At 37.3% G+C, this 13,210-nt stretch overlaps 1 protein-coding gene across 3 annotated transcripts in view; it reads right to left on the minus strand.

Moving 5' to 3' along the window:
- Positions 1–13,154, minus strand: part of LOC117329746 (transmembrane protein 131-like) — a 60,891-nt gene extending 47,737 nt beyond the window's left edge. For all 3 annotated transcript variants that reach the window (XM_033887868.1, XM_033887867.1, XM_033887866.1), the window contains exons 1-3: positions 12,892–13,154; positions 10,429–10,499; positions 6,688–6,719 (exon numbers count right to left, since the gene is read on the minus strand). In XM_033887868.1, the coding sequence (XP_033743759.1) occupies positions 6,688–6,719; positions 10,429–10,499; positions 12,892–13,012 (224 nt within the window). In that variant the 5' untranslated portion in view covers positions 13,013–13,154. The remainder of the gene's footprint in view (positions 1–6,687; positions 6,720–10,428; positions 10,500–12,891) is intronic.
- Positions 13,155–13,210: the final 56 nt, after the last annotated feature.

Genomic DNA, 13,210 nt, shown 5'->3' on the forward strand with positions numbered 1-13,210 from the left:
AAAGGCTGTATACTATTTTTATTTTTTTTCGTTTTGTCTCTCGGCAATAGCATACAAAACATATCAGGTCCTAGAAAAAACAAAGGAGTATTGTCTTGTATAGGTGAACCAATCAAGCTAGTAACTGTATAAATGTATTCAACTGGAATGAAATGAGACTTGGCACGATATATATTGAAACTACGTACATAACCAAGCACATAAGATCCTCGTATGTCGGCCGCAGCTACTAAATGATTATAAAAAAAACAAAATTCACTGAACTGTGACATTGTATAACCTAAATCTAACTGCTACAGTCTATGGATACAGTATAGTAGGGAATAGTGATATATTATGAATGAGCCCGCAGATCAATAGAATCACAGGGCAGTCACATCCTGCAACAGTCTACAACCTGCCGTAGTGGAAGGTCGTGTGGCATGACAACACCGCCACTACTGGTTCGGTGTCACAATGATTCCGCGATATCAACCTGATTACATTACCGTCAATACACAACCAGCTCTGTACAGGAGGCCTGCTTCCCTTGGGAGCCACAGGAGGACAGGCAACCAACCGTGGCACAACATTACCACAAATCTACACACATTTCTCAACCACATAACACAACAAAATAACACTAAATCTCAACCACATAACACAACAAAATAACACTAAATTGAGAAATAACCTGTTCATTTATAACCATATATATACAAACCACAGAGCCATATTGGAATATTGAAGGTCAACATATTTCACACCTCATACAGGCATGTGTAAAGAAGGATGTACGATAAAAAAAAAAAAAAACCTTCTATCAACACTTTAATCTTTTCACGTATTTTAAAATGATGCTACAAATTATCTGCATGATAGCCTAACTCAACTGGGAGAACTGGTTTGTCCAGTATGCTTGAAGCACGAGAAATGAATTACATGGTATTAAAACGCTATCCCATACGGCAATATTTTACATCACTGGTTTGTTAACAAAAGGAACTTTTTGTCAATTTGTGGAAATAAAGTGTAATGTTATTATAATTTTACAAACGTATGTAATAAATCTGAATAGCTTATCGCTTGAATTTGGTACAATATGTACTCTAATCTTTTTTTACTTTAATTTTTAAAAATAAATTTAATAATATTAAGATTAATAACATTACCTACTTAAATAAGTCATTACATTTTTAAGCAGCTGGGAATGTAATGAGTTGTCTAATTCATCTTTAATTAATGCTTAATTATATTTGCCAGTAAAAAAAACTAAATGGTTTGATATTTGCAGAAATTTTTATGCTGCTTCCAATCAACATCCCTGAGAGAAAATTTGCAGAATTTGTTGAAAATATAAAGTATGTACAATTTTCTGGGTTAAGACTTTTCTTTCTTAATCGTCTAGATCTAGCCTAATTATTCAAGGTAGGCAGGGCTAGCTCAGTCAGGCACCATTTAATACACAAACTGGGAATTTGAAGATAAAAATATTGCTATATCTATATATGAAGGTATCAATGCATCTAACACATCATCATAATTTGGTAATATGATTTAGAAAAATTTGTTACTAACTTATATCAAACATTCTCAAGATATATATATGAGGACAGAAATTCAAATCGGACAGATTTTATATTTACCACTCAATGAAAATAAAGTCTACATTTCCAGGGACATAATCATTATATCCGTTCACTGATCTAAGATATATATTTATCCTATGACATCACTTGCATGATTAAGGTATATATTTAGTTATATACTAAAAGGTTAATTACCATAATAGCTATTTTTGTGACTATCCACAGTCTACCAGGTAATAGTCATGCATATTTAGACTCCAGGCAATATTAAATCAATTCTACAATGGATTCTACAAAAACTGTTGGCTGAAGGCCATCCTCATATATATATATCACACAAATAAATATAACAATGACTAAACAGGTCTATTTCGTAAATAAACAAGACTGTTAAACACAGACCAAACTGGGCCGGAACAACACTAACAATGACCCAGACAATAATTCCTTTGACTAACAATGTGGACATGTGCATCACTGATATATCTAATGGATGAGAAGTTGTTTAAAAGATTCACATTTGATCCGTTATGTAGGTCGAAGTAATTCGTTTAAACAAACAATGTAGTTAAAATAACCTTATTTCTTCCAGCATGCTATATATATATTTACTGACTCAAGATCTGCATCATGACCCATATATGGGCCTCTTATTGAGAAGAAGTTGTTTAAAGATTATAAGACTCTTTCATGTGTATATGTAGGATAGGGATATTCCACCCGAGGGGTCACAAAATGTGGTGAAACCCGAGGCTTGCCGAGGGTTTTATCACATTTTGTGATCCCGAGGGTGGAATATCCCTATCCTACATACACACATAATGAAAGAGTCGTTTTCTCCCATATCACTACCAAATTTTGGGTGAAAATGTCCCTCAGCCATCCATTTTCTTCAATTTTTTAATTTGTTTATTTGAAGTTTTTACTAAAAATACTTATGATATTCTGAAATATCCTTCCCAATTTTGGCAAACAAAGTTTGCACACAAATTTCATTCCTTTTGTGGTTAAGTGATGAACGAATGAACAATTCGCTGATAAAAATTACCGTTACTTGACCTACTTTTAACGTGGTCTGTGATCAAATTGCCAACATCCGAGAAAAAGAAGTTCTACCAACAATACTTTGAAAAATCCAATGCTGAAATGAGTTTTCCAATTTTACATATGATTTGATTTGCACCTCGACATATTTGATCATTTCACGGAACAAACTGTACTTTTTATTGCCAAGTCACATTTTTTATAAAATACTACGTCACTACATGACGTCACGACTGTCATTGGAATTCCATTCATAGTTCAAGGCTATTGAGAGTGATGTCGATCTCGATCGCCATGACGCGGCGATGTTTCGTGGTTGGTAATTTTAAATTCACAGTGATTTTGGCAACTTCATGTGTGAACCAGCCAATAGTGAGAGTATTCGATCTTTTCTGTGACATAGGATTATATGTGTTTAACCGGTTTTCTTGATAGAATGACGAAGGTAGGTCCGTCGCTAACGATGATCATATTGAAAGGCTAGGATGACAGTTAGTTTTCCTGGTTACTCTACACAAACATAGACTACCGAATGTTCGTTCATTAAGAGCCAATTCCCAATTTCCAAATACACAGGTTACTGGATAGGCCTAGAGTGAACAAATTCCAGGCCCCTGTGCTGACGCAAACGGAACCATTAATTTCATCAGTTGTGATGTTTGACATTTTCTTTTTTATAAACTTTTTTTTATTTATGGCTTTTATTCAACTTCCTATCATTGCCAGGTGATTGTATGTGTTTGCATGTTTTTAATGGCAAATGACAAACCTGTAGGGTAGGCCGGTCTGTACTGTATACGTACTGTACTGTAACTGTTACAACAGGCCTGTAGGCCTAGTCTACTGTACAGTAACGGAGTCATATTTTCGCTCAGATGAATTGTCTAATCGTTTAACCGTGTAGCCCTATTGGTTTATTGCTGATATGATATATATTTATCTCAGAATATGTGTATTTTTATAGTTAAATCCAACGTTTCAAAACCGACACCGACGATATAATAAATCTAAGGACTGTCAGATGTAAACACAAGCACACGACATTGTAGGAGTTGTCCCCCTTGAACGCAGATTACTCCGCACTGTGTGAAATGCTATGTAAGATAGATTTATCTTACATACTGTAGCTATCTTACATGGGCAAACTCTATCCAACATGGTGAGATATGAGAGAAAAATGTTTCTGTTTCTTCCATGCAATGTTTTTTGTTCATCTATTTTTATTTTGTTTAACGTCCTAGTAACAGCCAGTCATTTAAGGACAAGCCAGGTTTTGGAGGTGGAGAAAATCCCAAGTACCCGAAGAAAACCCACTGGCCTACAGTCAGTACCAGGCAATTTCAACTACATATGGGTTTTAAACTCACCACCCAGAAGTGGATGGTTAGTGAAAACATGTCGAGACACCTTCACCACCTGGCCACGGCAATGTTTATAAACAACAGTTTCGATGGTCAAATCATTTCATATACTTTCGATTCTTTGACTGATTAAATGACACTGATAACAAAAACATGGAATTCTTTCACATAAAAAATTTCTGATATGACTTTTGTTATTTTACCGTTGGCTTCAAAGTTCAAATTTGTAATTTTGATGTACACAGTATTCTAGAATGGATGACTGCCACATTGAAGTAGACAATTAATAACATCAATATCTACATAAAAACAAGTCAAAAGTTGAATTATCATTGTCACCATATAAAACAGAGCCATCGAGGATTATCCAAATGCAGAGATCTAGAGAAATCAATACTAGAAATGTATATAGCTAGCTAAAGGACCACAGCTGATAACATTCACATACATTCGTAAATACATTGTTCAAAGCACGCAAAGTCCATACATAGGAGATTTTTATTAATAATTACAGAAGCCACCTGCATCAGTTTTTAATGGGGTAGATCACCATCATTGTGGTTTGCTATTGTGCGCCGTGATGAGGAAGTGTCGAAAAATTCTATTATAATCAGACTTGGTCAATGTATGCACAGGTAACGTTCTACCTGGACGAATGTGATTAGTACAAATATCGGAGTGGAAGCAGCATTATAGCAGACATACGGCTTGTTATTGATTATTTCAATACATGATCACAGGATTCAACACATCCTACCACTAAACACCAGTTAAAATACAACCTTACACAAAATGATAGACTGTGGGGAAGGTCCACAGACTGTCAGATACGACCTAACACTATATGATAGACCGTGGGGAAGGTCTACAGACTGTCAGATACGACCTAACACTATATATGATAGACCGTGGGGAAGGTCTACAGACTGTCAGATACGACCTAACACTATATATGATAGACCATGGGGAAGGTCCACAGACTGTCAGATACGACCTAACACTATATGATAGACCGTGGGGAAGGTCTACAGACTGTCAGATACGACCTAACACTATATATGATAGACCGTGGGGAAGGTCCACAGACTGTCAGATACGACCTAACACTATATATGATAGACCGTGGGGAAGGTCTACAGACTGTCAGATACGACCTAACACTATATATGATAGACCGTGGGGAAGGTCCACAGACTGTCAGATACGACCTAACACTATATATGATAGACCGTGGGGAAGGTCTACAGACTGTCAGATACGACCTAACACTATATATGATAGACCGTGGGGAAGGTCCACAGACTGTCAGATACGACCTAACACTATATGATAGACCGTGGGGAAGGTCTACAGACTGTCAGACCTAACACTATATATGATAGACCGTGGGGAAGGTCCACAGACTGTCAGACCTAACACTATATATGATAGACCGCGGGGAAGGTCCACAGACTGTCAGATACGACCTAACACTATATATGATAGACCGTGGGGAAGGTCCACGGACTGTCAGATACGACCTAACACTATATATGATAGACCGTGGGGAAGGTCCACAGACTGTCAGACCTAACACTATATATGATAGACCGTGGGGAAAGTCTATAGACTGTCAGATACGACCTAACACTATATATGATAGACCGTGGGGAAGGTCCACGGACTGTCAGATACGACCTAACACTATATATGATAGACCGCGGGGAAGGTCCACAGACTGTCAGATACGACCTAACACTATATATGATAGACCGTGGGGAAGGTCCACAGACTGTCAGACCTAACACTATATATGATAGACGGTAGGGAAGGTCCACAGACTGTCAGATACGACCTAACACTATATATGATAGACGGTAGGGAAGGTCCACAGACTGTCAGACCTAACACTATATATGATAGACGGTAGGGAAGGTCCACAGACTGTCAGACCTAACACTATATATGATAGACCGCGGGGAAAGTCTATAGACTGTCAGATACGACCTAACACTATATATGATAGACCATGGGGAAGGTCCACAGACTGTCAGATACGACCTAACACTATATATGATAGACCGTGGGGAAGGTCCACAGACTGTCAGACACGACCTAACACTATATATGATAGACCGTGGGGAAGGTCTACAGACTGTCAGACCTAACACTATATATGATAGACCGTGGGGAAGGTCTACAGACTGTCAGACCTAACACTATATATGATAGACCGTGGGGAAGGTCCACAGACTGTCAGATACGACCAATAACACTATATATGATAGACCGTGGGGAAGGTCTACAGACTGTCAGATACGACCTAACACTATATATGATAGACCGTGGGGAAGGTCTACAGACTGTCAGACCTAACACTATATATGATAGACTGTGGGGAAGGTCCACAGACTGTCTGATACGAAGTCCACAGACTTTCCTATGTGAAAATTTACATATTCATATGTTGCATTTAGTGCAATCCCAATGAAATATCATGATCTGGACATGTTAGATCATGTTAACTGTTAACAAGTGTGTTTGGTTTCAAGTCGCCCTTGACGAGACAGAAATAAACAGATAATATAGTGGTCCAGCATCTCCTCTGTACAACTTAATATATTCATGACATTTTTACTTTACAAAACTTTCAAGGTGAAAAATACTGAGCTGAAACATTCTTTGCACATCACAGGATATCCGACACAAAATGAGGGAAATAAAAAGACACTCACCTATCATGTTCATGTAAATGACCTGGTTTTACCTGGAAAAAAATTAAACACATTGTAAAAATAGTAACAAATATTCAGTGACGGAACTAGTTATATATAAAGCTATATGTTTACGCATTAAATAGGATAACAAACTTTTTAAACAAAACACTTGAGCAACTTCATTTCCATGCCCCTGATCAACAACATCCTTCTACGACTCGTCAGTGATGTTAAGGACATCATACAGCTGGTTTGTCCTACGATTCGTCAGTGATGTTAAGGACATCATACAGCTGGTTTGTCCTTCTAGGACTTGTCAGTGATGCTAGGGACATCATATAGCTGTTTTGTTCTTCTAGGACTTGTCAGTGATGTTAAGGACGTCCTCATACAGCTGGTTTGTCCTTCTAGGACTTGTCAGTGATGCTAGGGACATCATACAGCTGGTTTGTCCTTCTAGGACTTGTCAGTGATGCTAGGGACATCATATAGCTGTTTTGTTCTTCTAGGACTTGTCAGTGATGTTAAGGACGTCCTCATACAGCTGGTTTGTCCTTCTAGGACTTGTCAGTGATGCTAGGGACATCATACAGCTGGTTTGTCCTTCTAGGACTTGTCAGTGATGCTAGGGACATCATATAGCTGTTTTGTTCTTCTAGGACTTGTCAGTGATGTTAAGGACGTCCTCATACAGCTGGTTTGTCCTTCTAGGACTTGTCAGTGATGCTAGGGACATCATACAGCTGGTTTGTCCTTCTAGGACTTGTCAGTGATGCTAGGGACATCATATAGCTGTTTTGTTCTTCTAGGACTTGTCAGTGATGTTAAGGACGTCCTCATACAGCTGGTTTGTCCTTCTAGGACTTGTCAGTGATGCTAGGGACATCATACAGCTGGTTTGTCCTTCTAGGACTTGTCAGTGATGCTAGGGACATCATATAGCTGTTTTGTCCTTCTAGGACTTGTCAGTGATGCTAGGGACATCATACAGCTGGTTTGTCCTTCTAGGACTTGTCAGTGATGCTAGGGACATAATACAGCTGGTTTGTCCTTCTAGGACTTGTCAGTGATGCTAGGGACATCATACAGCTGGTTTGTTCTTCTATGACTTGTCAGTGATGCTAGGGACATCATACAGCTGGTTTGTCCTTCTAGGACTTGTCAGTGATGCTAGGGACATCATATAGCTGTTTTGTTCTTCTATGACTTGTCAGTGATGCTAGGGACATCATACAGCTGGTTTGTCCTTCTAGGACTTGTCAGTGATGCTAGGGACATCATATAGCTGTTTTGTTCTTCTATGACTCGTCAATGATGTTAAGGACATCATACAGCTGGTTTGTCCTTCTAGGATTTGTCAGTGATGTTAAGGACATCATACAGCTGGTTTGTTCTACGACTCGTCAGTGATGTTAAGGACATCATACAGCTGGTTTGTCCTTCTAGGATTTGTCAGTGATGCTAGGGACATCATATAGCTGTTTTGTCCTTCTAGGATTTGTCAGTGATGCTAGGGACATCATATAGCTGTTTTGTTCTTCTATGACTCATGAGTGATGCTAGGGCTCTAGGACTCGTCAGTGATGATAGAGACATTTACATCATACTGATGTTTGTCCTACTAGGACTCGTCAGTGATGTTAGGGGCCAAAATCTTCGAAATCCTGAAGGGAAGCAAGGACAATCCAAATGGTCTTGGAACAAATTTACACGAATAACGGGTGTTCAAGACACGCATGAAAGATAATAAATTTTGCAAGAAAAAATGATTGCTACAAAATCTTGGGAGGGTGTACCGTATTTGACCTAATAAGGGCGCCTGCCCTAATAAGGGCGCCCCTACCTTTTTTCAAGGAAATAAATCTTTGACTGAGTGTCAAAATGGTGTTCAAAAGTAATAATTCATGTCAAATAGTTTGCTACTTTATGTGTTCAATTTTCTTCAGCAAATTAAGTAACTGGAACACATGTTTTCGCCACATTTTGTGTATTCCTACAGGCTACAGATGACATGTCAGTGCAAAGAGCACCCAAAACTAAACACACATACAAATAATAACTTACCATCTTTATTTGAAGATGAAGTAAAGACTTCATTCTTGTTGATAAATAACTTTTGTTCAGAACAGAAAGCTAGTAAAAGACATTGTAAATCAATTATTAGGTAAAAGAAAACGATGTCTGATATGATCCGGGAAATCACCTGTTTCTATAAATAGAACACAAAAGAGTTCCATTTGAACATAAATGGTGGAACACACGTTCTCTGGTCTAAAGATCAGCTGGCATGGTTTACAAGTTTACAGGAGTATTCAAGTGATGTTTAAGCTTAATATATGATAATGAATAGATATCTTCATCTGGAATATTTTTATGACTGAATATTTTACCGTTTCCACAACCTTGGGTATTCTGCTATAAGGTATAGTCTGTTTCATAAAACTTCAGAATAACTAATCTTAATAAGGGCGCCCCCACTGTCAATTACCTGCGCCCTTATTAGGTCAAATACGGTATATACATCTGGAGTGAAATAATACAAACCATTGGAAAAGCACATATATTATACAAATATATCATGGGTTTCTGTGCAATAGTCCGAAATATTTGACACGAGGTACTGGTAATCCACCACTGTTTTATTGCACGAGAGTGAAGGCCGAGTGCAATAGAACATTGTACCAGTACCGAGGGTCAAATATTCTGGACTATTGCACAGACACCCATGACATACTTGCTCTATTACATTATCACTAAAACACACTAAGAATCACTGAAATCTTGACTTTCTTGCAGGCCTAGAAGTCACCATGACTGTCGCCCGGCAGTGTTGACATCTGAGTGGCGTAGACGCTTGAAATGGTAGGACTAAATTTCGAAACCTCATAGGTGTTCAATAGTTTGCATATATATGACCAAATTCTGAAATGTCACAGGTGTCCAATAATTTGCACGTGACCGTGCAATAGTTATTTTAGCTGTGAAATAGTTCGAAATATACCTTATGAGTATAGTTTAGGAAAATCAAACACATTATGTAATAAATATACAGGGGTATCCAGTAGACCCTTGAGAGTATGTTTTTGACCTCCAAAATCAAATTTGACTCTTGACTTTGAAGGAGCATGTCTATTTGACATAGTGTTTTGACCCTTCATCTTTCCGAGAAATGGAGATTTGACTTCTAAAATTACTAAATGTCAAGGGTCAACTGGATGCCCTGAATATATATATATATATACCATAGGGGTTAAATGGTTTACCACAGTGGAACTGAACCGCAATATTTTACTTTTGGTTTAGTACACGGTATAGCGACGGCAAAGTATGGTACATGAACCGCGAGCAGTAAATTTTTATACTGGTGTCTATTTCACTATGTGCCGGGGAAGGTAGACCGACCATATATATAAAAGCTAGCTTCTGATTGGTCAAGCGAATTCGATGAGTCCCAAATCTGAAGAGGCCTTACATTAAAGCAATGTTTTGACCGGAAAATGGCACTAGTCCGTATAGAAACATTTTGGTTTCCGATAAAGGATGCGACGGCAGCTACTTGCCGAATTCGTTTTACGATATTCCACATCAGCTATTCATCCGGTAATTGTTTTTTGGTTTATATATCTTAAAATAAACTATACCGCAATACGTAACGAACCGTGCTGAAAGTGTACCGTTTCACCCCTAATATACTATTTCACTCCTGATCTGCTGTCACACACCAGAAATAACCATTAACTCAAGCTATGGGATACTTACATCTAAAGGAATGCCAGTCAGGTCTCTTGTTCCACCTATGTATGTAAGGTGGTTGTCTGTCTGTATAAAAGCTGCAAGAATATAAAACATGTCATTTAGCAATTAGCGCTAACAAGTACAAGAAGCAAAATCTTCTGTGTTCAGTGGGTTGTCTACAAGCCCATTGCTGTCCGTATGGTGCGATTATATATATAATTACTGTTCTAAGAGTGCATGTATGCATGATAAAAGAGAGAAATCTGTAAGAACTTAGAATACCTTGGTAAGTTTATTTCTTATAATAATTTACATGATGTAGTATAATGAATTAATCTTTAAAACATAAAAGGTATCGAAAGATTTGGTTTGGTTTGTTTTAGTTTAACGTCCTATTAACAGCCAGGGTCATTTAAGGACGTGCCAGGTTTTGGAGGTGGAGGAAAGCCGGAGTACCCGAGGAAAAACCACCGGCCTACGGTCAGTACCTGGCAACTGCCCCACGTAGGTTTCGAACTCGCAACCCAGTGGTGGAGGGCTAGTGATAAAGTGTTGGTACATCGAAAGAAAATGTGCATCATATGTGACAGTCACATGTACATGTCCATCATCAATAACAACAAAAATTCATGATATATCAGAGGTATTTCAGCCTATTCTAAAAATATTAAATACTGGGTATTTACGACAATTTTGTTTACAATGAACCATTTCTGACACAATGCTATCAAAATCCTCACTGGATATCAAAATGAATTCTGACCAAAATAAAAACAAACAAAAAAATGAACAAAACTGGTGATTTGAATCTCCCAACATGAGGGCGAATAATAAATGCCTTAGAAAGACATACAACAATGTTAAAACTGAATGTATGCATAAAATGCTTCTGTAATATTTCCACGGCAACCTCTCATCAGTATACCTACTGAACCGTGAACATTTTCAACAATAGATTTTTAATGTTGTCACGCATCAATGTTGCCACCTGCTCGACAATGACTAAAGATACATTGAGACCTTTTCTGATATGTACATATATGGTTTATTGTCAATAATACTTTCATGGGAACACTAGCCGTCACTGATTAACTTAATTGGTCGTCAGCAAAACGAAAACAAACAAAACTTTATAACTCAGGGTCACTCTTATTATAAACTTGATGTTTTATGGATATATATATATAGAATGCGCGAAAAAATGTGAACACGGATGTATATAGAGCATGTTTATCTGCATTGGTCTGAAGGGAAGTAATCTATTAACTTTGTGTACACATACTCCGCTGAATACAAAATTTTACGAAACAGGAAGAATTAACCGTACAAATCTAGAGTCCACAAGTATGTGAAACTCTGCACTTACCCATGCATGAGCTATAGGTGTATATGTGGTATGTTGTTGTTACGTATACTATGAACTACAAACAAGTCACCAACAGGGAAGTTCTGAAATAGGGTCACCCAACAATGGTTTCAGGCTATAATTACACAGGATAGGATTAAGGCTAACGGGTCAATTACTTGGCTATACTAACAAAATAAATGTTTTCTGGTTTAAAATTTTTATTTTCAACTGCGTATGCAATATATTTATTTGGAAAGTTGTACTAAGACACTATGTTATGCAGAATCCAGTTTTACAATACAGACATGTACCTGCCTTAAAAGTTGACATTTAGATTGCTATACTTAACTGCAATGAAATTTGTCAATAAATAATATGTTAGCTTTGCATACCACTGAGCTGCGACAAAACGATGACTATATATATATAATTGTCAAGTAGTAATAACGACAGTACAGACAAGTAAATTGTCCATTTTTTGGGGCAATCTGCCCCTTTATCAAGACACAGGTAAATTACATACGATCACATATAGACATAGAACAGTTACACAAATATAGTGGGTATAAACAACAATAAATATCGTTATGTTGTGAAAACGATCCCCATATATATATGACAGCTATATATTACTACTGAAGTAGGTCTAAACATTGCCTGAGGTAATGTAATGTGGGCACCAATATTCTTGGTGTGAAAATAAATTCTATATCGCTTATCATAGATAGTATCGAATACTTATTTAGAGCATCAATCTGTTCATACAGTGAGTTGCTTCGAGTAATTTAGTGATGTTGACCTAAATCCGTCTGATAGTACACCACCGCGACAGGTTATCATATCGAGCTGATAAATATGTGTGTCCTATATTTGTACATTTGTAACGCTGGAAACACACAAATCCATTCGAATCTCAAAGCACCCTTATGTATACTGTCACATATGGCTATAATCTTAACCCAGATTTACCGTTTAAATCCACAAACATAATGAAATGCAAATGTAATTGCTGATCAAACCAACGATTCATTTGTTTGTAAACATATCCATGTAAAGTACAGAGGTGACACTTGTGTACCCTCAGTTCAACTAGAAATTTAAAAAATCAGTTGGTATATAGGAAAAGAAACATACATTACCTTGATTGTGACTTTCTACTGCTGTCGTATGTGGGAAATAATTCTGAATGCTGTGAAATAATAATACAAAATGAAACCATTCTACTGACATCTTTTCTCTGTGACAAGCTACCCGCGCCATGCTGTTTCCACTGAATCACAGGAAATATTTCATTTTCCTAACAGGTGAAAAATGAAAACATCTAATTTTACAGATTGCTGCATATCTTTAAATTAACGTTATTATTTACAAGATAATCGGGCACGTCTATAATCAAGAGATCATATAAATAAATGTTTGCTATGTAATTAAATATTTTGTGCGAAACTAAATATATCA

This window comes from Pecten maximus, chromosome 6, assembly GCF_902652985.1.
Source record: "Pecten maximus chromosome 6, xPecMax1.1, whole genome shotgun sequence".
Classification (NCBI taxonomy): domain Eukaryota; kingdom Metazoa; phylum Mollusca; class Bivalvia; order Pectinida; family Pectinidae; genus Pecten; species Pecten maximus.